Raw genomic sequence first — 25,117 nt, 5'->3', positions numbered from 1 at the left:
TCTATTAACCTTAATGTCTACAAACCTACTACAGGCCACACTTTTGAGTTGTGCACATATGAACCACTAGTTCTATTAGTGACTACTATGGACCAATAGCAGTGACTTATAGATAACATTCAGACCATATAATAAAAGCAGGCCCATTGGAATACACAGTGATATAAAGTTTGTCAGCATAGCTTTCTCACAGACTGCCAACAGATACTGCCAAAATACGGCCAAAACAGGATGAATAGGCCCTTATTTTGGGATCTGTTTGGGTGCTACATATTGGGGTTTTCAGTTCTCCCCAGGGGAGTGAGTGTATATTATATTATATATATATATATATATATATATATATACACACACACACACACACACACACACACACACTGTAATATATATATATATTTATTTATTTTTATTATTATTATTATTTTTTTTTGGATGAATGTTTGTGGGTGAAGGATGCTACTGTGTGGCCTCTGTTGGCGGTATCTACTGGACTATGAAGTTCCTATAAAACAGGCCCAAATGTATGAGGTTGAGTCAGTGATTTTAGATCAGTCACTAGGTCCAATGTGAGGGGTTACAATCTCTGATAATGCTGTGAAATAAGGTGGCACTGTATAATTAACAGGTCTCTTCAAAGGGGTTATCCAGTGTTAGAATAATATGGCTACTTTCTTCCAGAGAAAGCACCACTCTTGTCTCCAGTTTGGGTGTTGGTTTTGCAACTCCGTTCCATTGAAGTGAATGGAGCCTAATTGCAAACCACACCTGAACTGGAGACAGGAGCGGTGAAAGAAAGTGGCCATGTTTTTCTAACGCTGGAAAATCCCTTTAAGGTGGAAAGACTTGCATTGTTTGAACCATGCTTTACCCTTCACACAGAAAAGCTTGAGAAAGAGGGCATAAAAGTACTAAGATCTGAGCAAACAAGTTTATCACTTCCTTTTAGGTCTCGGTTGGCCACGTGTCAAATCTTCAGCCACACGGCTTAGTGATAATTGCTGAAAAGCATTTACAACTCTTAACTTTTACAAGGTGATTGAAATACTCCACATATGATGTACCGCGCTTCCCAAAGAATGCATTAAGAAATGCCTAAAATCTTAAACATTAAGACATTAGCCTAAATGTCTAGATTATCTCAAGTTGGAAATATACTATTGGTTTTGCACTAATCTCTGTTTACACATTTTTCCTATTCCGTGGTATTTATGAAGTAAAATTTTTATTTTTTATACTGCGATTTTAGTTATTAAAAAGTTTGTTAAAAAAAATTAAATAAAACCCATTAACACCAATAGTGACCACCAATATGTTGTCTTTCTACAAGAAAGGGCCTTTGGGCTAGGCCCCAGGCTTTTTACAACAGCGGCCTAGCTGTCCCATGTCAAGTAATCACCAGGTACCGATGGTTTCCATGGCAGCCGGTGGCATGTCATGTAATGAGGGTATAAAGCCTGTGCCTTGCTGTATACACTGCCTTGCAGCAACTACACATGTATAAATTTGGTATTGCTGTAGTTGTACTGACCCAGAAAATATAATTATAATGATATTTTACTGCACGGTGGACAAGTAAAAAAAAGGTTATAGTTTGTACAATGGGACAATGAAAAAAAAGGGTTAATAAAGCAATACAAAGAAACTTTTTTTTACCATCTAAGTACTAAGTCGTATTTTGACTAGATGATCGACTTACTGCATGTGTGTAGCAGTTGGCGGCATGTTCATAGCAGGTGGGTTTATAGCGGCTGTTTGCCGGGGCTCTGTGGTTCATGAACCTGTAAAGAGAGGAAATCATTAGAATTCACATACATCAAGTTGCAGGAAGGTGCTGGGGTTTATGTGTACATTATTGACATCAACCTCACAGGGGCATGAAGCAGATCTATTGTTTCCTCACAGAAAGCACACTGGGCACAAAGTAGAGTAATGAGTGCCGATTTCATGCAGACACTTTAATTTAGACTTCCTCCTTTAAGATGTCTCCCTTATAGGTATCCTGCCATATCCCGGAATATATGACGATCTATTTCCAGATCCAGAAATTTTACCGAGTGCGATGGCTACATTGATGATAACTATAAACCCTAGGAGCCATAAGGGAAGTTTTAAGATTTTGCTGATGTAAAAAGCCCATTTGTACTTGTTACCATGATAATGTGTAGAAATAAAAGGCAATGACTGTAATTTTGGTCCTCTGTAATGAAGTACACATGGCATTGAGTACCGGGCATGACGTACGATTCTAAATATAGGCAGCACAATCCATTATCTAAGATGTTATTTTCCAGGGTCCATTATCCAAGCAGGCACCAAGAGAACAGACGCACAGAGACGATTTATACTGGCCATGTCTGCTGGTAACTACGAATTTCAGTGGCTCATAATATAAATATAGGGCGTATTCTTTATCTTCCATATATAACAATCTAATATGTTATGTGCAACACACCACAAATGAGCAGACCTGAAATGGCTTCAAATATTTTGTTCATGTTTGTTTGGAGGCTTTTTTGCCAACGGTACTTCTGGCATGCATCTTTAGTTATCCTCTGGTACTTGCGGCTATGGGGCAGGTCAGAACTTTTGAATGTATCCATTTACTAGATCTTCTAGATTGCACAGTGCTTATAATCCCTGTACCCTCCCACTATATCATCTAACGGTATCAATTCTCACCCAGTAGGCCGATAATCCTTTAGTGTAATAGAAGACAACGATCAGCCAACATGCACAATGTCAGCTGATTGTTGGCTTACAACAGGCCGAAACACAAACGATTAGCCTGTTAACGATCTGCTGCCATCGCTTTGTGTAATAGAAGCGATGGCAGCAGACTGGCGCTGTCTCCTATGGGCTGCCTGGTTAATCTAACGATCACGTGGGCAGCCCCCCCTTGGCTCTTACCCGCTCCTCCTCGCTGTTGGTGTGTGTATTAGCGCCAGCAGCGAGTGAAGGAATGAGGAGCAAGCGAGCTAGTGACCTGACAGGCCAGCACTCGCTTGCTCTCCACATCGCCCCATGTAGTAGGGTCTTTAGGCTGCATTCACACGTTCAGTGTTTTTCCGGGTCCGTGATTGTGGTCTGGCAGCTACCTCCGTGATCCGTGCAAAACAATCCGTTTTTCATCCGTTTTGCATCCGTGTCCGTTTTTTTCACTGATCTGTGTTAAAGCATTTTAAATTACATTGATTACATCACATCCGTGTTTTTCAAAAAAACACAGATCTCATTGATTTCTATGGGGAATCCTTTCCGTGCATCCGTTCCGAGTAATGACATAGAACGGATCACGGATCTGTGAAATTGTGGAACATCTGAATAGCCCAATAGAAAGCAATGGACTGTAAAATTGTCCGTGTGCACGGATCCGTGAACACGGACAACTTCCCGGAACGTGTGAATGCAGCCTAAGGGTCCCTTTACACATACAGGTAAATTACTTAATTGCTCGTTTAGCAGACTACACGCAATAATTTTTTTTCTTTTAAATAGTGGGCGTTTAGTCAAAAAACTAAATTGCTCAAAAAAAATTGTTAATAAAGTTGTTAATACAATCAGGATATATCCTGATCCCTGCAAACTACGAGTGTTTACACTGAAAGAATCGCCAACAATTAACAATGATTTTGAGGTCAGCTTAAAGTGACACTGTCATCCCCTATTTGCAATTTGACTGCTCTCCACAGGTGTAAAGGGTAAACGTTACAGCTTTCATTACTTATTTTATATTATACCTCATGGTGCTTGTTCTGGTAAAAAGTCGTTTTTATCACCTGTGGATTGGTATATGTGGGCGGGGCCTTGCGCCCTATGTGCCACATTGCTCTGCCCCTAGCACTACATAGCCCCGCCCCATCTGTTATGTCATCGCCGCATAGGCCCTGCCCCCTCAGCGGCCATTGGTGTGGGATAATCTAGGGGGTGGGGCCTAGAGCTTTAGGCTGGCCCTTCCAATGGCTGCTGAGGGGGTGGGGCCTATGTGGCGCTGACATCACGTGCGGGGCGGGGCTAAGTGGTGCTAGGGGCGGAGCGATGTGGCACATAGGCGCGAGGCCCCGCCCACATATACCAATCCACAGGTGATAAAAATGACTTTTTACCAGAACAAGCACCATGATGTATAATATAAAATAAGTAATGAAAGCTGTAACATTTACACTTTACACCTGTGGAGAGCAGTCAAAATGCCAATAGAGGGTGACAGTGTCACTTTAAGAGATTCGATCAACGATCGATGCACGATAAAAGGCCCTTAACTGTATCAATCCTTTCCCAGTAAAACTCTTAGCTATATCAATCCCAGCCAAGTACACCTGCTCGCTGTAGCAATCCCAGTCCAGTAACATCCTTTGTAGTGATCCCCACCATGTACACATTGTATCTTCCCTTTGTCATTTCCACATGACATAACATGAAGACCTTCAGCATTTAGAGTCCTGTCACAAAATCTGGCTTCAGGTCTCTTACAGACATTAAAGGGTTTATGACCCCCGTCTCCTTAGGTATCTGATGGAATTCAATGATAGTGCTCTCTTTCTATCATTTCTAGGTAGTGTGGCCAATGTTCTTTGAACTTTGAACTATGTGTCAAGTGTCTCTAGGAATATTTGGTGCATCTGCTATCCTTTGTATCCTTTCCTTGTTTGTGAAAGCAATGACCTGCTCTTACTTTTTGAACCACTCTCTTGACTTTGCCATATTTTTCCCTAGCTGCTCTCACACTGAGCAATATTTTTAGGATCCAACCTGATGGAATAAGTAAGTTTGGGTCTATTATAAAGTAAGAAACCAGTCACTTTCTAGAGAGCAACATAAAAAGTTTATTAATGCAAATCTTATTTCTAGGTCAAAAAGAGGGATATGTAAGGGGCAAAGAGGGAGAGAAGAATTTGGATCAAAAGGTGGGACTGTCACTCTAAAAGAGGGACACTTGTGATTTATGGCACGATCTTACCTTGATTTGTACAGTTGCATTAAAGTAGCACAATTTTTGCCACACTTATGCCAAAATTGCAGCAAAAACGTAAAATGTTGGAAGACAGCCTGAAGCCAAAACCAGGTGTGGACCATAAACACTTAGATAATATAATATATATTTTTTTTTAAGAGTACCGGTCATAAAAAGAAAAAAAACAAAAAGAAAAAAACAAAAACAAACACTTCTGACATGTCATCAGACATGTCAAAGATTACTGATTGCAGTGGGTCTCACCCACCACGATCAGGAGAAATGCCCAGGGGTAGGGCTGGGCGGTATACCGCAAAAATACCGATACCGTCACTGGCGTCGGTTAACCGACTTCAACTCGGCCAGGACGGTATTTGCGGTATTTTTGTATTTCTGTGTCCCTGCGCCCGTCCTGTCAGTGCCCCCCGCACACACACGAGCGGCCCGGCACTAGCGCTGGTATCAGCGGGAGGTGGTGGAGGAGCAGCAGCAGGGTCCAGGTGAGAATGCTCCCCCCTCCCCAAGCGACCGCCCGTCCGGTCCGCGCACCTGTCCGCCCTACCCACCCGTCCGGTCCTAGGCTCCGTCCCACCGCACCTGTCCTGCCAAAGCGCCCACCGCCCGTCCGGTCCGAGGCTCCGTCCCACCGCACCTGTCCTGCCAAAGCGCCCACCACCCGTCCGGTCCGGCGTCCCTGCACACTGAGGTGACTACAGGAAAGCCGCCGCCAAGTGCTGCTGTGGCATGGCCGCGCCGGCCGGGTGTGGGGGCGATCGGATCGGACTGGTCCGGGACACACACACACACACCCGGCCGGCGAGCGCTGCACATGTTGTCCTGTGTGTGCAGGGACGCGGCCATGTCACAGCAGCACTTGGCAGCGGCTTTCCTGTAGTACAGTACAGGACTGTAACATAGGAGGAATAATGGGCTGCAGCAGGCAGGATAAGTTATAGGAGACATTGCTGTGTGTGGCATCCTGCCTGCTGCAGCCCATTATTCCTCCTATGTTACAGCCCTGTACTGAGGGGACTACAGGTCCCAGCATACACCTCCCTGTGCTCCCTGTACAGTAATACACCCCTATATAGTCATACACCCCAATCCGTCCCCCCCTATATAGTCATACACCCCAATCCGTCCCCCCCTATATAGTCATACACCCCAATCCGTCCCCCCCTGTATAGTCATACACCCCAATCCGTCCCCCCCTGTATAGTCATACACCCCTATCCCTATGTGCCCCCCCTGTATAGTCATACACCCCTATCCCTATCCCCCCCTGTATAGTCATATACCCCTATCCCTATCCCCCCCCCTGTATAGTCATACATCTCTATCCATATGCACTCCCATGTATAGACCCGTACCCCCATCCCTATGTACCTCCTGTATAGTCACACACCCCTATCCCTATGCCCCCCCTGTATAGTCATACACCCCTATCCCTATGTGCCCCCCCTGTATAGTCATACACCCTTATCCCTATGCCCCCCCTGTATAGTCATACATCCCCTATCCCCCCCTGTATAGTCATACATCTCTATCCATATGCACTCCCATGTATAGACCCGTACCCCCATCCCTATGTACCTCCTGTATAGTAATACACCCCTAGCCACCCCCCCTCCCACCCCCGTATAGTCATACACAACAATCCCTATGTGACCCCCTGTGTATACACATCCTGTAGAGGCTGTATACCTGTATATACATGTCCAGGTCCCCTAATAATGACTAATAATAATAATAATAGACTAACCACGGGTTGCTGCTCAGTGAGTTCTTTTTTACTTTTTTTAATCAAAATGTCGTCAGTTTGGCACGGCAAGTGGGTGTGGTTTGCAAAAAGGGGCGTGTCATAATTATCGTTGAATTATCGTTACCGCGGCTACATGTGCGATAAACCGCGATATTGATTTAGGTCAATATCGCCCAGCCCTACCCAGGGGCCATGTCATCCACTTCCCAGCTGTATCTCCTGATCGGCTAATTCTGACGATTTAAGTCTATAAGGCTACACTGTCGGAATTAGTGCGCCACCATCAAGCGCCTTCGCAGCTAGATTGCAGCAGCTCTAGAAAGTGACACCCACTGCGATGAATAACTTCTGACATGCCTGATGACAAGTCAAAAGTTATTTTAAATGACAGATACTCTTTAAATTCGGAGGATTCAGAAAAGAAGTAGCAGCATCAGTTCTATATATTATCTAATTCATTATGAGCAATATACGGTTTTGGCTTTACAGCTGCTGCAAAAACTGCAGAGTATAAGAGCAGCATAATGTGTTCTCTAATGAGGGAGTATATTGAGAGGGCTGAGTAGTTCTGAACTGTAATAGTCATTAGGGGTGCGTTCACACGTACAGGATCCGCAGCACATTTGATTGCGCAGATATGATTTGCTTTGAACCTCCAACTTCAAATCCGCTGCGGATCCTGTACGTGTGAACGCACCCTAAAAATTGCATTTTGCACTGAATATGGAGAAATCATCTGCTATTGGGCTATCGAGCTGTTGAGTTGTGTTGAGCTATTCACATTGTTCATGTACATTGGAGGCGTAGAACAAACCTGGACAAATCATGTGCATGATGTATATCATGTGAGACAAGACAAGGACAGAAGGGAACAGGTCACGAGGCTGCCAGCAGAATCAGTCATAGGAACATTCAGAGGTTAGTGCTAATGGGGTTACTTTATCACACAAACGACAAGCCCGGAAAAAAAAAAAACGCCTCAACAGCAACCGTATAATTCACACACCTTTCTGATGGTGCGTTTACACAGAGAGCGTTATCTGACAGATTTTTGAAGCCAAAGCCAGGAACAGACTATAAACAGGGAACAGGTCATAGAGTAAATACTGAGATTTCTCATCTTTTCAAATCCATTCCTGGCTTTGGCTTTCAAAATCTGTCAGATAAATCTCTCTGTGTAAACGCACCATGAGATACAAGGAAAAGAGAAGGCAGATTGACGGAATTCTTAAATGACACAATAGCCAATTCTGTGGTTTTATAAAAAGTAATAAAACAATCGAACACAACCAAGAGCAGCCAAAGAGTGATAAACGAATGATTCCTGACATGCAATCTCCGAGGCCGTAGGTAGCATGATGCATCTTTAACACAATTAAAGTCATATTACTTCCCCCGGAGCCAGGAACTTGTAGTGATCAATGTTATGTGACATTTTCTATGGATTTCTTGTGAACAGCAATTCCTTTGCCACATGGAAAAGCTGATGTCAGGTTAGGCTAAAGCTATACAGTAAGAATACACAGCCAATTCTTATAACATCCAAGTAGCACTGGAAGTATTTGGCAGAGGCTTAACAAGTCCCAGTCTCAGTTTAACCCTGTACATGCTGCAGTCAGTAGCAACCACAGCACTTACAGGGTTGACACCTGTAGCCTATCAGCAACCTCGCAATTCGATCATGGGGCTCTGATAGTTGCCATGGCAGCCAGAGGCCACAGCATAGCCTCCAGGCATGCCATGTACTAAGGCTTGTGAGGCCCAGCCACAGGCAGAGACCCCCATGCACTATGCTGCATGAGTGTACCACATAAGTGCTCACATATCGGGTACTGCGGCACTCAGGTGAAAGAAAAAACACATTTTGGGGTGAATAGATCCATGGTTTCCTTATGAAAATTTTCAATTTTAGAAAAAAAAAATGTTGGGCACTCGGCCAACATTGACCATTAGAATCTTGGTCGCCTAATACCAAGGCCCTTCTAGTCAACTGCATTTACCACAGGTGACTCGAATCAAGGTGCAGAAACATCTGAGAGATGATAAGAGGAATGGTAGACCCCATTCCAATGTCATACAAAATGGTCTAAATACTTAAGTTTGTTTGAATTTTTTTAAATTTGCAAACATTTCCAAAATTTCATTTTCCCTTTTTTTTTAAATTATGTGTTGATGGGAAGAAAAAAACTTTACAAAAATTTTTGCACAAGGATGTAAATAAAAAAAAAAACAAGCAAACCCCTTAGCCTTAACTTAAACTGTACAAGGATGTTTTATTTTCCTTATAGAAAGGTTTTTTGCATAGACTGCCCCTAGGAGCATCTAGTCTTGATTTGCTTGAGTTCTGCCTTTCACATGAAGGCGGGTGCAGACAGATCACTCAATGATCCACAGACTGTAGGGATATACGTAATAAACTGGCATAGACAATGCCTAGAACAGGGCATTACTCAATCCTGTTATGTTATAAGGCTTTTTCCCATTCCACACAGTGTGGGTGATGTGAAGGCATGAGTACACATGCCCAGCTAGCATTTTCCATTACCTATTGTTATACTATTCTTAGAATTAATACATGCTTTGTTCTTTTTCCCCTTGACACATGGTAAGAGATGGATAAAATTAAAGTGAAACTCTGATTTGGAGCCATTTTACAAATTATATAAAGGAAATGCATCATAAATAAATTCCTACCATGACCCTACCTGATAACCTAAAAATGATATTTTCTTAAAGCAACCCTCCAGTCCCTAATAAAGCTCTCCACCCTCAGTTGCAATTTTTATGTCCATGGCTTTATTGTTAGTGGTAAGATTTAGTATCACTTTTAGAGATGAGCGAACCGGGTTCGGGTTCGAGTCCATCCGAACCCGAACGATCAGCATTTGATTAGCTGGGGCTACTGAACTTGGATAAAGCTCTAAGGTTGTCTGGAAAACATGGATACAGCCAATGACTATATCCATGATTTCCACATAGCCTTAGGGCTTTATCCAACTTCAGCAGCCACAGCTAATCAAATGCCGAAAGTCCGGGTTCGGATCGACTCGAGCATGCTCGAGGTTCGCTCATCTCTAATCACTTTCTATTTAAAGTATTACAGTCATTTGCAGTAACTTTTCACATGTCAAAAATGACTGATTCCAAAGGGTCTCACTCCTGAGACCCACTGTGATCCTGAGACAGGGCCGAGGAGAGTGTGTGGCAGCACTTGTGTCTTCTCCGTTGTCAATCTAATCTGACAACTTGCTCCCTTTATTATAGTCTGTTGAGTGAACAAGTCAAATGTCTTTCTGGTTGGCTGTATCTCTGGATCACAGGGGGTCTCAGGAGTAAAATTTGTGTAATTTTACAGTGTATGAAAGGGGAGAATGTCTTATTTGTCTTACTTTTTGACAACTTGATGGGACTTATGGTTCTTCTAAGCTGTGCATGACTGGAAATACAAATATTACATCAAATGTATCCACATTGTTCAGCAGGCAACAAAGTTCACATCCAAATGAAGTAAATGCAAAGTTTAGTGGCTTACAACACTTTGTCCTGAATATTCTCCAGAAATGCAAATCAGAGATGTTATAAATGGATAACCTTGTCTTGTTGCTTTACTTCCCCAGAATTGGTTTACACATTCAGGCTGGGTTCACACACTGTATACTTCAGGCAGTATTTGGTCCTCAAGTCAGGTCCTCATAGCAACCAAAACCAGGAGTGGATTGAAAACACAGAAAGGATCTGTTCACACAATGTTGAAATTGAGTGGATGGCCGTCATATAACGGTAAATAACTGCCATTATTTCAATATAACAGCCGTTGTTTTAAAATAACAGCAAAAATTTGCCATTAAATGACGGCCATCCACTCAATTACAACATTATGTGAACATAGCCTTTCTGTGTTTTCAATCCACTCCTGGTTTTGGTTGCTATACAGCCTCACAAATACAGCCTCAAATATACATAGTGTGAACCCAGCCTCAAAGAATACATTCTAAATTATTTGCAAGTGCAGCTTGACAAGACATGAAAATATAGATAATTAATGCAGAAAGACTTGTTTATGTTTTATATGACCCAGTATACAGTGAAACCTTCCGAGCAGACCATTTCTTTGAGAAGACCCTCCTCCCCCCCCCCCGACCGATTTTTTACCCATTATTTTCTATGGACAATGCTTCTCTTTTGGAAGACCACCCCCGATCTGACCAAATACCTTTTTGTTTGTGCAGATTTTGTATCTGAAGACCCCCACAAAAAGACCAGAAGATTTACATGTTAAAATTCCTACCCGACAGCGCTGACAGGGCCATGATGGAGGGGGGACAGGGTAGAGAGCAGAAGGAGGAGGCGTGGTTGGGCTGGAAGGAGGGGCCAAGGAACAGCACCCACAGTGGCCTTGTGGTGCCGTGCGGGAAGCAGCTCCAGCAGCCACAGGAACCCCCCAGACTGACCACCCTCCTTCCCTGGTAATTAGCGCCCTGGTATACAGCTGATATCAGTGATGGAATAGAATGGTGTATAGATCCCAATACCAGTGACGGAACAGAATGGTTTATAGAGCTGATACTGTACTTATGTTATACTGTATTGTTACAAAAATAGTTGTAGGGCTGGCCAATACTTCCCAAATGTAGGGATGAACGAAAAATGTTCATATTACAGTACTGTTTGCTTAATGAATGCTGTCTCATTAACACGATAAAGGACATGACTGTGTGCGGTTTCATCATTATGTATGTGTAAATGTATGCTGTACATGTTTACTATACTGTACAGGACATTAAACATAAGAAACCAATCAGAACCAGCAATTATAGTACAGTAGTCACCAACTCCTCACCCATCCTTTACTGTATAGCGTCCCCCCCATCCAAGCACTGTAATGTATGTGAGATGGTGGTGCACTGCCTGTACTACTACTGCACTGTATATGCACTCCAGCAGTCTTATACAGCACTGTACTGTATGTGAAGCCTCACCACTGCTTAACTCGCCAGGTACAACCCACCATCCACGCTTGCAAAAACGTTCGAAAAAAGGTTCGAAAACCGAGCAAAGTTCGAATTCCAAACACTACTGGGTAAATTTTCGTTCAAATACCAAGCAGTTCGAGTTCCAAAGTGCTCAAAAACCGAGGTATTACTGTATCTGTTTTACTAAATATTTGTATAACCCATAATAATGCTAAAGCATTGTTTCTTAGACGGTTTCACCGTGTCATTCTTCTGTTATTCATCGGCGGGTCTCTACAGCACAGTACAGTTATTATTGGCAGGCTGGATTCCAACAATGTCTCTGTCACCATGTCCCATATGACTGGAAACAGTATTAAGAAAAACAAAAAGACATACTCACCTACCTGGGTCCCCTACGGATTTTTAGTGAGACGTCAACAAGTCCATAGCCGCAGTCAGTGACTGGCTGAGCGGGCCTTTACTGCTAAAACAAGTCTGACTTTAGGGGAGAAGGGAGGCAAAGTGGAAAGCAGGGGAAAAAACAATGCCACATTGGAAGCTGCAGGGGACCCAGGTAGATGAGTAGGCATGGTTTACAGAACGCCATCACAGAAAACCAATCAATTCAGTTTTCAAATTGGTCTAGAAAAGAGAATTTGTAAGAAACGCCATATTCAAAAATATTGGTGTAAAGTAAGCTACCCAAGTGGCAGCATAAGAGAAGCTATATTTAGCTAACTCAGTGGTGTCATATAAATCAGTGTCAGATTTTAGAAACATAACTTTGTTTTCCCCAAACAGGCGACAAATTACCTAATAGGAGGAAAAGCCTGTTCTTAGCCACATCTGTACACACGGTAAGGCATGAGTAGGAGTAATCCCTCACAGAGGAACAATAGGGAACATTTTTGTATAATCCTATTTCTCTTCACACTGCTTTAGCTTATTTTTCACCAATCCAAAGAGTTTACGATATAATTATCTTCCTTGTCACTCAATAAGCCTAGCATGTGTGTTGTCTACCTCTGCTAGTACAAAATGTTTCTATTAGTTAAAACCCAGTTGGATTTACTTAGGCCTGATGACAGTGCTTACCCCTTTCACTGCAGCCTATTCTCAACCTACAGAAATACGCCCAAAAACCTGTATTTAAAACCCTACTGGTCCATAAGTAATACAATTATGTAAAGTGCTTTTACTAAAGATTTTCAGGCTTTCACTGACTCCTGTACCACTTGCTTCCTGACCGGACACTCTGTAAACCACATGAAGGAGAAGTACGGCCAGACCCATTTTTTTAAGCAAGTGCTGGGAAGGATTAAAGAAAAAGCGCTCTTACCTCGCCCACTCCAGCGCTGGTGGCCGCATCCTGCCACTCTGGTCCCCGGCCACTTCCTGGTCTGAGTGGGGACTTGGGTTGTGACGTGTGAGGTCCGCTCAGCCAGTCAGTGGCCGTAGTGGGGCCCCACCTCAGCTACTGACTGGCTGAGCTGACCTCACACGTCACAACCCGGGGACCAGAGCGGTGGTATACGGCCACCAGTGCTGGAGCAGAAGAGGTAAGAGTATGTTATTTATTTTATCCTTCCCGTCGCCTTTCTTAGATGCAATGGTTGAAGCCGCACCCCTTCAACCATGATGTGTCTTCACAAATTTAATTTATGAATATTGCAATTGAGCTCCATTTACTTCACTGTAACTGAGCTGCAAAACCACATCCAAAATGTAGACAAGAGTGGTGCTGTTTCTGGAAAGGAAGTGGAAGCCTGGATAACCCCTTTAAGTAAATCACTGGGTCACCTAATGTGCAGCTCCATCGGACTAGATGCTAAACCAGTATGGGGGGAGGTGCACTCTACAGATGATTAACCTGGGGTAGGAGATTTAAATGTAATAATTTTCCACCTGTGTCTAGTACTGGCACCATTAGTAAGACACATCCTTCTGGACCCTCCTCTGGGGACAATGAAGCTGCAGAAAAAATGGCCACAGAGAGTTGCAGTGACATGACAGTAAGAGGTTGTGTAGTGTTCCCCATCGAAACCTAAATTGAAGTGACAGCCATACACTGTTAATTCCGTGTAGAGCCAAGCTGGAAATTGCCCCCATGGTGGTTAACACAACTGAAAGCCTGGACTATCTAGCAGCAGTATATAGCCAAGTAACCTACTGTGTGGTACTATGTGGGTATAAACAGGTGGAACATCATAACTGCAGCCAAGTAAGCAAAGATCAGCAGGGCGTACAAGAGAGGGCATAGTGCATTAGAAGTAGGGCTGGGCGATTAATCAAATTAATTCGATTAATTCGCACAGAATGTTAGAATCTATTAGATTTTTTGTGAAAATGGCAAATTCGATTTTCACAAAAAATTATTCCAGCAGGGCGGGCGGTGCGAGCTGAGTGTCGGGCCGGCGGTATGCAAGGCGGGCGGGCGGTGAGGTGTCGGGAGCGGTGGCGCTGAGTGTCGGGCGGGCAGGAGCTGTGGCGAGGTGCAGGGCGAGCGGGCAGTCCGCAACAGCCTCCAGCCGCTTAAAAGAGCAGTGAGTGACTGACTGACCTGCCCCCGCCCCTTACACACAGCGTCCCGCTCCCCTCTCGGCCACAAACGCAGGTCCCCGGTCTCTGGAGGAGCCGAGGAAGCTGCAGGGACTGGAGCTGTACAGCGGGACACCCGATCCCGCTGTACAGCTCCAGTAATGGCAGCGTCGCTATCACCCTATTGTACAGTCCCTGCAGCTTCCTCGGCTCCTCCAGAGGGGACCTGCATGTGTACCGGGGTGAGGAGAGGAGGAGGAGGGCTATGTGCACTCCTGCCTCAGTCACCCCCAGCTGCCCCAGTTTCCCCCAGTCACCCCCAATGTACTACTACTTCCCCCCCCTCATCCTATACCTGTACTACTACTACCACACCTCTCATCTGTACCTGTACTACTACACCCCTCATCTATACCTGTACTACTACTCAGTGAGTTGCTAGTTCACCACATAGGATAGAACAACAGGAGTTTCTTACACTTATTTGTACTATTGATTTATACAAAGTTTCCTAAAATCATTGTGACCATTTAAAGTGAATGTACCACTAGGTACATTGCTTGGTGTGGTTTTTTTTTTTTTTACATGAATGAATCAGCGCCGGTGTGGGAATACCAATGCTGTGGTCCTTTTCATGAACTGCCGCCCGCTTCCTGCGCACATTGCCGGTCTTTTACCGAGCACCGGACGGGCATGAAGCATTGGAGGCAGGCCCGCCGGCCCCCAGTGTGACGATCTCCCCTCTGTTACGCGGCTCTATCGATTCTAATGGAGCCATGTCACGGAGGGGGTTTTACCACACTGAGGGCCGGTGGGCCCTCTTCCACTGCTCTGGGGCGGGCCGGTGCCCAGGAATAGATCGGCACTGTGCGCAGGAACCCGGCAGCAGTTCAAAAAGAGGACTGCGGCACCAGCATCCCAGTGCCGGCACAGATCCGTTCATGTAGAAAACACTGAACGATGTACCTAGTGGGACATTCACTTTAAGTATGCCTGGAATGGGAACCTATGACAGGATACAAAAAAAAGGAATATCCAGTGAGATTAGGTGGGCCATTTTCTGTCCACAATCTCTTATGATGATCAATGTTCCGCTTAGTGGAGCAATGGTCAGACTGTTTAAGAGAATCTATTTCTGAATTTGTCTTTCTTGATGAGGAAACCAGCAAAATCCTGTGTCAAGTCTGAGTGATCCAAGTGTGCTAAAGGTTACTTGAGGTTGCCACAAACCCTGGAGACATCTGCTAATAGCTCTCCAGACACATGAAACTGATTATCTGATGTACATAGCCAGCACTGCTTCACATGGAGAAACCATTCCTGCTGCCTTTGGGACAGTGTATGGAAGTATACACAATAGTTACATTGAGAACCAGAAGAAAGACTGCACACAAGAAAGATTTCCCATTGTAACCCATTATATAAGCTGTTTCTAGGCTATAACCAGACGATTGCTGAATATGAATCCACCTTAAATTTGTGCCCATTAAAGCGACATGAGAGAATATGTACGAAGTGAGGGGTCTTGGACCCCCATTTATTTGCTAGAACAAGATATGTTGGTGGCAGAGAAATCCCCCCCTGGAAGACTTGCCTTTCAGATAGAGCAGTTACTAATCCAGAATATATCCAGAATATAAGGATTCAAGCTTAAAGGGGTTATCCAGCGCTACAAAAACATGGCCACTTTCTTCCAGAGACAGCATGACTCTTGTCTTCAGATCAGGTGGGGTTTGTAATTAAAGGGGTTATCCAGCGCTACAAAAACATGGCCACTTTTGCCCCTACTGTTGTCTCCAGTTCAGGTGCGGTTTGCAATTAAGCTCCATTTACTTCAATGGAACGGAGTTTCAAAACCCCACCCAAACTGGAGACAACAGAAGGGGGAAAGTGGCTATGTTTTTGTAGCGCTGGATAACCCCTTTAAGCTCTATTCATTTTAGTGGAACCGAGCTGCAAACCCCACCCAAACTGGAGACAAGAGTGGTGCTGTCTCTGTAAGAAAGTGGCCATGTTTTTGTAGCACTGGATAACCCTTTTATTATGTTGTACCATTAACCATTGTCTATGGAGTGCCATGTCCACATGTTCACATTTGTAGCCTCTATTACAGTTTTAAAGGGGTACTCCAGCAGAAGAAAAATTCAAGCCAACTCGTGGAAAAAAAAAAGTGCCAGATATTTGTAGAAATTTTTTTTTTTCAATTTTCCAGCACTTATAAGCTGCTGTATGTCCTTCAGGAAGCGGTGTATTCTTTGCAGTCTGACAAAATGCTTTCTACTGCCACCTCTGTTGTGACAAGAACTACCCAGAGCTGTAGCAAATCCCCATAGAAAACATCTCCTGCTCCAGAATGGAAAGAATACACCACTTCCTGCAGGACATACAGCTGCTGATAAATACTGGAAGATTGAGATTTTTTTAATAGAAATAATTTACAAATCTCTGGAACTTTCTGACGCCAGTTGATTTGAAAGAAAACATTTTTAGCTGGAGCACACCTTTAAGTCTCCATACAACCAACCACCCAAAACACCCACTTTTAGGCATATTTGCATAAGCCTCACGTCTTAGGAGGTATGAATATGCTAAAGTTTTAAAATGATGTATTGCCTAATTATAACAAATTCTTTTAGGGGGATTAGCCTTTGAACCTTCTCCAACATCTATTTGTCCTGCACATGAAATGGCCGCTCGGCGGGACCCCGGGAGAAGCGGACGGCAGGAGCAGCCCTGGAACGTGGATGGGTAATGTATATTGTTAGTCGCCGCCCGTGCACCGCTATTACACGCAGCGGTGCACGGTTGCCCCCCCGCCAAAAATAGGTTCTAACCTATATCAATGATCAGCCGATGATCGTTGTCATCGGCTGATCATTGCATTTATTACACGGAGCGATAATCGGCCGAATCGGGCCAATTCGGCCGATTATCGTTCTGTGTAATAGTACCCTTAGGGTCCTATTCCACGGGCCAAGGAGGGCCCGATCAACGATGTAAACGAGCGGCGATCTGCTAGATCGCCGTTGGTTTACTGGGCCTATTCCACGGCCCGAAGATCGTTGAGCGAGGGCTGCAAAGACATCGTTACCGATGTCCTAGCAGCCCTTGCAGCAGCATACATTACCTGTCAGGGCTTCTCCGCGGTTCATCCCAGGGTCCCGCGCGCTCTATCATCTGAATGGCCGGTCAGCTGACAGGCCACACTCAGCCAATCACAGGCCGCGGCGGTCCCGGCCTGTGATTGGCTGAGCGCTCCGTCAGCTGACCGGCCATTCAGAAGATAGAGAGCGCGGGACCCGGGGATGAAGACAGCGCGGAGAAGCGCTGACAGGTAATGTATGCTGCTGCTGCTGTCAAATCGTTGGTCGCCCGCTATTCAACCGTAGCGATGCGCGGTGGGGGAACGATGATTTTAGGTCTGGCCCTAAACGAACGATCAGCCGATGACACGATCATCGGCTGATCGTTCTCTCTATTTCACCGAACGATAATCGGCCGAATTGGGCCAAATGGGGCCGATCCGGCCGATTATCGTTACTGTGGAATAGGGCCCTATTCCACCGGACGATTATCATTCAGATTATCGTTAAATCGTTCGAATCTAAACGATAATCGTTCGGTTGAAATGCAGTTAACGATTAACGACCGAACGAGTAATCGTTGATCGCTTTATAAGACCTGGACCTATTTTTATCGTTGCTCGTTCGCATTAAATAAGATGTCGGTCGGCCATTTGCAGTAGATACGCAATAGCGAAGAAATAGCGAAGACAAAACAATCGCAAATACAATTATAAGTAACGATTATCGTTCCATAGAAATGAGTGAACGTTTTCAGGTCTTTCGCAATAGCGTTCATTTGAGATAGTTAACGATTATGCGAACGATAATCGGCCGGTGAAATAGGGCCCTAAGCTAAATGGAGGATTGCCCACTCCACTTGGCACCACATTATATATTCATGAGGAAGACTAGTGGGGCCCCAGGAAGGCCAATCCACCAATGCTCTGTTCAATGCCCATATAAATTACATTGCATACTATTTCATTGGTCAATATGAGTGTTTCGGTAGTCTTCTATAAAAGCAGCCCTAAATGCAGAATGATCATTCAGAACATATGTGAATATATATGGTAGACAAACACAATTTAGTAGCAGGGACAAAGCGCATCCTATGTTACTAAAGTATATATTGTAGATGTCATAAAAGAATCATCCCAGGTATGGATGGGGAGACGATAGGAAAGAGCAGGTATTACATGGCTGTCCATACTGTGGAGATGTGTATGCCCTGAAGCACTTGTCTCTATGAAACGTCAAAAGTTTTGCAAAACGACAGTGACACTTTAAGGGTCCTTACTAGACATGAGCCCAACTCAAGCATGCTTAATCCGATTGTTTGCCATTTAAGTTAGATGTAGCCTTAGGGAGTCTGGGAAAACATCCAACTTCTTCAGCCACCAGTATTCCAATGCCGAACGATCCTTACTGCCAGGTTACCCCAGAGATGAGGAACCTTCGGAGCGTCCAGCTGTTGCAGAACTACATTTCCCATCATGCCTGGGCAGCCAAAGCTTTCTCAAAGGTTCCCTATCCCGTAGATTAGTGGATCACCTGAAGAACGTGGAGACATCAAAACAACTTAAAGTGATCATTTTTTTGTTATAACAAGTAATGACTGCCTAAACCCCTTTAAGATGCAAGTTGGTTTCATTCTCTTGTGTGAGTGAGTTTATAAATCTAGGAAGTCGGACTGTGAGAATCAATGCAATAAGGATGCAATATGAGACCTAGGAGGAGCTACAGCTACTACTGCTATGATCCTTGTCTATGCGATGACAACAAGAAGCCATGTAACACCACTGTAAGGAAAAAATACATATTTCTTACCTACAGCTAGGAAATATATCAATTACAGTACTCAAATTATAGGCATATATGGCTGCACACCAATCTCCTCCATTCACTACCACATCAAAACAATCTGTATACAAGACCTACATAATAGAAAGATTAGAAGTATAAGGTAGCGGCGTTTAAAGGTGTATGCTGTATGATAAGACAGAACAGCATGTTGCAGGAATATATCAAATGGATAAAAAGTAAAGACAAAAGCTTTATTCTCTCATTGTTAGTCTAATATCAAGTCCAGTACTTATTAGCTACTGTATGTCCTGCAGGAAGTGGTGTTTTCTTTCCAGTCTGACACAGTGCTCTCTGCTGCCACCTCTGTCCATGTCAGAAACTGTGCAGAGCAGGATGGATTTTCTATGGGGATCTGTTACTGCTCTAGACAGTTCCTAAAGGAAATGTCACAGCTAGAATTTCTCTTTATCTTCTGAAGCCCTGCAGTTCATGACATGGCCACAGGTGGCAGCAGAGGGGCAGTGTCACCCCTTACTGCTGACAATCATTGGAAACTAGAGATGAGCGAACCGGGTTCGGGTTCGAGCTGATCCGAACCCGAACGTTCGGTATTTGATTAGCTGGGGCTGCTGAACTTGGATAAAGCTCTAAGGTTGTCTGGAAAACATGGATACAGCCAATGACTATATCCATGTTTTCCACATAGCCTTAGGGCTTTATCCAACTTCAGCAGCCACCGCTAATCAAATGCCGAAAGTTCGGGTTCGGATCGACTCGAGCATGCTCGAGGTTCGCTCATCTCTATTGGAAACATATAAACATATAAAAAATAGCAACAGGATGGACGCCACTGCTCTAGACCCCGACACTATGAGACAACAGGTACAAATACGTGGTAACAAAATTCTATAGATCTGCACGTTTGTTGTTCGTACAGAAACCTCTTACTCATCACATAACGCCTAAGAAGCCCCCTTCCAGCAGATGGATGGTGGGTTCTAGAGCAGCGCCAGGATGTTCGGAAGGAGGTGATGAAGAATAGCCGCACACTAGAAAGTGAACCATCTGCTTTATGTCAATGTCAATGTACGCCATAAAGAGAGAAGGTAAGAAGCACTAAACTGCATCAGACAGCTCTGCTGGGAAGCAGATACACTTTATCAATGATGTTCTGAAGCAACCCAGGGCTTTAATGGAGTGTAACAAGATAGGAAGTGAACTTTGGATTGTCACCAGTTTTCTTTGACAGGGAGAGAAATCATTCCCAATCTACAGACACCCAACACAAAATAGTCACTGTGTATCATGGGGGCCATATATAAGAGACGAAAAATCATCATCTATACATAGAAAAGATACGAGAGAGATAAAGAGAGATACGACATAGATGTATGAACAGATACATACTAGTATATAGATACACACAGGTAGTTAGGTTATATATAGAAAGATACAAGATACATATATAGATAGATTATATAGATCTATTGGGGGAGATTTATCAAACATGGTGTAAAGTGAAACTAGCTCAGTTGCCCCTAGCAACCAATCAGATTCCACCTTTCATTTTCCAAAGAGTCTGTGAAGAATGAAAGGTGGAATCTGATTGGTTGCTAGGGGCAACTGAGCCAGTTTCACTTGACACCATGTTTGATAAATCTCCCCCAATATCTGTATATTTGCCCATATATCTCACTTATAGCCAATTAGTGTATCTCATACCTATCATTTTATCTATGCCGTATCCATCCATCATATTAACTATGCCAACTCCATCTACCATTTACCTATGTTACTATCCATGTCATCTATTCGCCTCCTATTACCTACGTCATACCTATCTATCCATCCATCTATCCAAGACAGAGAGGTGCGGCACTACAAAAAGAGACATTTGGTGCCACCTGACACATTTTCGTATATAAAAGAGGAAAAGTTGGAGAACTTTCAAAAACGAGGTAAAAAATTGGGCTTTTTCAGAGTGACGTTTCAGCCCCATATTAGAGATTTTTTTTTTAATAGGCTTGTTGTGAAGAGATCGGTGAATGAAATCAGAATCCTATTACAAGTGCTGCAACTTTTCCAGGTTTATATAAGAAATTTTAAGACTGGTGACATGACAAAGATAGATAGATAGATAGATAGATAGATAGATAGATAGATAGATAGATAGGAGATAGATAGATAGGAGATAGATAGATAGGAGATAGATAGGGGATAGATAGGAGATAGATAGATAGATAGGAGATAGATAGATAGATAGATAGATAGATAGATAGATAGATAGATAGATAGATAGATACCAAACTATTGAAAAAAACAACAATCGTCATGCACCTTGAATAAAACATGAAACCCCCAGGACACGTCTCCTTACAACTCATGTAATCTGGATTTTCAAGAATTTAAAGACAACTTTTCCCTTCTTGACACAAAGATAAAGTCAGTAATAAATAAGAACATGTAAGCAGTTTTATTAGCTCCTGAAATCTCATTCTGCTATTATAGCACAAAGAACAATCTACAGGTTAACAGACTGAGAAAGAAAATAAAATTATAACTGTGCCTAAAATAAAAACTATATATATATATATATATATATATATATATATATATATATATATATAATCCCACACACTCATATAGAAAACAACAAGATGGTGATAAAGCGAGAGTCTACCCTTCAGCACAAGTGTAACAGCAATGCCACTACCTTCCCACAGTGAACATGATGAGATGAATCTTGTCACCATACAATCCTGAAGTCCACACAAAGAATCATTCAGGCTTTCTAGCTAGGAGTCCAGGTCTTCTCTCTATAGGGGCCGGCCCACCAATGAGATAGTCTGGACCCAACCTGCCAGTGATGGAGCTGCCTTGTCAATAGAGAAGCCAATCCAGTAGCCCAGCCCAGTGCTCCCCCTCCTCACAATGAAGTAATCCCCTTCCTCCCATGTTCCAGCTGTTATCCTAGCTCTGCCCACCGGCCTAAGAAGTCATGTCCAGCCTGCAGAATGGTCATAGACACCTATTGCTCATAGGTATCCCATCAAGGTGGGCACCAGCGTCTTGATATATTGTGGACATTTTTCATCAATGTGCCCACGTATCACTACTGGAGCCGTCCAAGTCTCAGAAAGATGGCAGATCCTAAGGGAAGTCTATGGCAGTTATAGTTATATATAAGGATGATAGGTCTACTGATCCTGAATATGATTGCTGATCATAGACAATATGATAACACTGAATTATTATGTTATATTCCATATATCCTGTATATATACTTATGACAGGACACATAACGCCTCTAGCTATATACTGCAGACATGGTAACAACACGTAGCTATCACCGGCAATGATATACAATGAAGAGGAACCAGTCTGGACAGTATATACTTTATACATCTGCAAAATCACTGGAGAATGCAAGGGGGGCCACGGAGCGTCATCAGGGGCCACACACAATTACATACACAAGGATAATAAAAAAAATCTAGAAGCCCCAATGGGATTCTGGGTAAATGCATGGAGCGCAGAATACAGTGGTGAGTATGGGCTCATAGACGTGATGTGGCTGTATACGGGTGTTATTGTGTATCTACAATTGGGGACAGTAATAATGGATGTATGCAAGAGGCAATATGGCAAGAGAGAAAGTCAGGGTATTGGTGCCATGATCTATACTTTATATGATGAGAACTGGGGACATGATAAGACGACTAGTCTGGGTATCAGTGCCATGATGGACCCAGTATCAGTGCTATGATCTATACTTTTCCACGGGGATGGTAATAGGACCAGTCTGGGTATTGGTGACATGATGGATCCAGTACTGGTGCAAAGATGGGTCCAGTATTGGTGCCATGGTGGAACCAGTATTGGTGAAAAGATGGGTCCAGTATTGGTGCTATGATGGAACCAGTATTGGTGCCATGGTGAAACCAGTAATGGTGAAAAGATGGGTCTAGTATTGGTGCAAAGATGGGTCCATTATTGGTGCTATGATGGAACCAGTATTCGTGCAAAGATAGGTCCAGTATTGGTGCCATGATGGAACAGTGGATCCATGTATATGATGCCACAGTGGATCCAGTATATGATGCCACAGTGGATCTAGAATATGATGGCTCCAGTATGGCTCACCATGGTGTCCGCAGGCACTAGCTCCGGTGGGGGGGATCTGCCAGCAGGCACAAAGCACTAGCTCCGGTGGGGGGGATCTGCCAGCAGGCACACAGCACTAGCTCCGGTGGGGGGTGATCTGCCAGCAGGCACACAGCACTAGCTCCGGGGGGGGGGGGGGGGGGGGGGTGATCTGATCTGTCAGCAGGCACACAGCACTATCTCCGGGGGGGGGGGGGGGTGATCTGTCAGCAGGCACACAGCACTATCTCCGGGGGGGGATCTGTCAGCAGGCACACAGCACTATTTCCGGGGGGGGGGATCTGTCAGCAGGCACACAGCACTATTTCCGGGGGGGGATCTGTCAGCAGGCACACAGCACTATTTCCGGGGGGGGGGGATCTGTCAGCAGGCACACAGCACTATTTTCGGGGGGGGGATCTGTCAGCAGGCACACAGCACTATTTCCGGGGGGGGGGGGATCTGTCAGCAGGCACACAGCACTATTTCCGGGGGGGGGGATCTGTCAGCAGGCACACAGCACTATTTCCGGGGGGGGGGATCTGTCAGCAGGCACACAGCACTATTTCCGGGGGGGGGATCTGTCAGCAGGCACACAGCACTATCTCCGGGGGGGGATCTGTCAGCAGGCACACAGCACTATCTCCGGGGGGGATCTGTCAGCAGGCACACAGCACTATCTCCGGGGGGATCTGTCAGCAGGCACACAGCACTATCTCCGGGGGGGATCTGTCAGCAGGCACACAGCACTATCTCCGGGGGGGGGGGGGGGATCTGTCAGCAGGCACACAGCACTATCTCCGGGGGGGGGGGGGATCTGTCAGCAGGCACACAGCACTAGCTCCGCATCTCCCAATAAGGCAATGTGTGGAGGAGGCATCCCCGGTGCCAGCGTGGGTCCCATCCCTGGCGCCTGTCAATGAATGATCCCGGGTGAGCTGCACACTGCTGGGTGGGTGGAGGAGTAGGCAGCATGCTGCCAGGGGGGAAGAGCGCCCCCTCCTCCCTCCACAATGGAGCCCCTCTGTCAGCCCCTCTCCATCACCTACCGTTTTAAGTCCTTGGCCACCATGTCTGAGCCGCTACAGGACGGACGCCAGGCACGGATAGCCGGAGAGGTGGAGTCCTCATCGGACAGCCAGCAGGCAGAGCCCCGGACACTGGCACCGCCGAGCGCCCCACTCTCCAGGCAGCCGGGCAGTAACCCCGCCCCCTGCTCAGTCCACCACTCATGTCCCCGCCTCTACGGTGACGTCAGCTGCCACTAATCATCCCTACACACAACCGATGAGAGCCGGCTGCTTGATTGACGGCACGGCTAGCCCCGCCCCTTTCCTGTGTAACCGGTTCACTGCCTCCGAGGCAAGCGCTGAGGAGAGAAGACACCAGAGTGACGCAAGCGCCTCCCAGTCTGCCGGGGCTATGGAGGCTGAGGACACCGTGTGTGCTGCTTATGGCTACCAGTCATAAAGCAGGAGGATACAAAGGGAAGCTGCCATGGGCAACGGTGTGTTTCAGTGTCATACCTCTCCATCATACCTCTGCTCCATTGTCTTCATAATATTCAGTCCTTTTACAAATAGAAACAATTGAAGTCCTTAGTGCTACTTAAAGGGGTTATCCAGCGCTCCAAACACGTGGCCACATTTCCCCCTCTCTTGTCTCCAGATTGGGTGGGGTTTGGAACTCAGCTCTATTGAAGTAAATGGAGCTTAAAGGGAACCTGTCACTGGGGACGCCGGCACAGAGCCCGTCCGCCCGACCTCCTGGTGCCGCCCCCGGATACTTACCCTTTCTGACGAGTCCCGTTCCTGGAGCCAGTCCTGGGACAAAGATCTAATCGCCTGAAGCCGTGCACGTGCGCTGCTGAGGTGAGTCCGACGCCCATAGAGAATGAATG

General features: G+C 44.9%; 1 protein-coding gene across 1 annotated transcript in view; it reads right to left on the bottom strand.

The window, feature by feature from the left end:
- The window catches only part of MMD (monocyte to macrophage differentiation associated), a 46,681-nt gene extending 22,262 nt beyond the window's left edge, over nt 1-24,419 (bottom strand). Inside the window, exons 1-2 of the mRNA XM_069952191.1 lie at nt 24,267-24,419; nt 1,697-1,778 (exon numbers count right to left, since the gene is read on the bottom strand). Of these exons, the coding sequence (XP_069808292.1) occupies nt 1,697-1,778; nt 24,267-24,289 (105 nt within the window). The 5' untranslated portion in view covers nt 24,290-24,419. The remainder of the gene's footprint in view (nt 1-1,696; nt 1,779-24,266) is intronic.
- Between the last annotated feature and the right edge of the window lie 698 nt (nt 24,420-25,117).

This window comes from Dendropsophus ebraccatus, chromosome 14 (assembly GCF_027789765.1).
Source record: "Dendropsophus ebraccatus isolate aDenEbr1 chromosome 14, aDenEbr1.pat, whole genome shotgun sequence".
In the NCBI taxonomy this organism is placed as follows: domain Eukaryota; kingdom Metazoa; phylum Chordata; class Amphibia; order Anura; family Hylidae; genus Dendropsophus; species Dendropsophus ebraccatus.
Note: the sequence above shows the minus strand (reverse complement) of the source record. Positions and strands in the feature narration are given on the sequence as shown.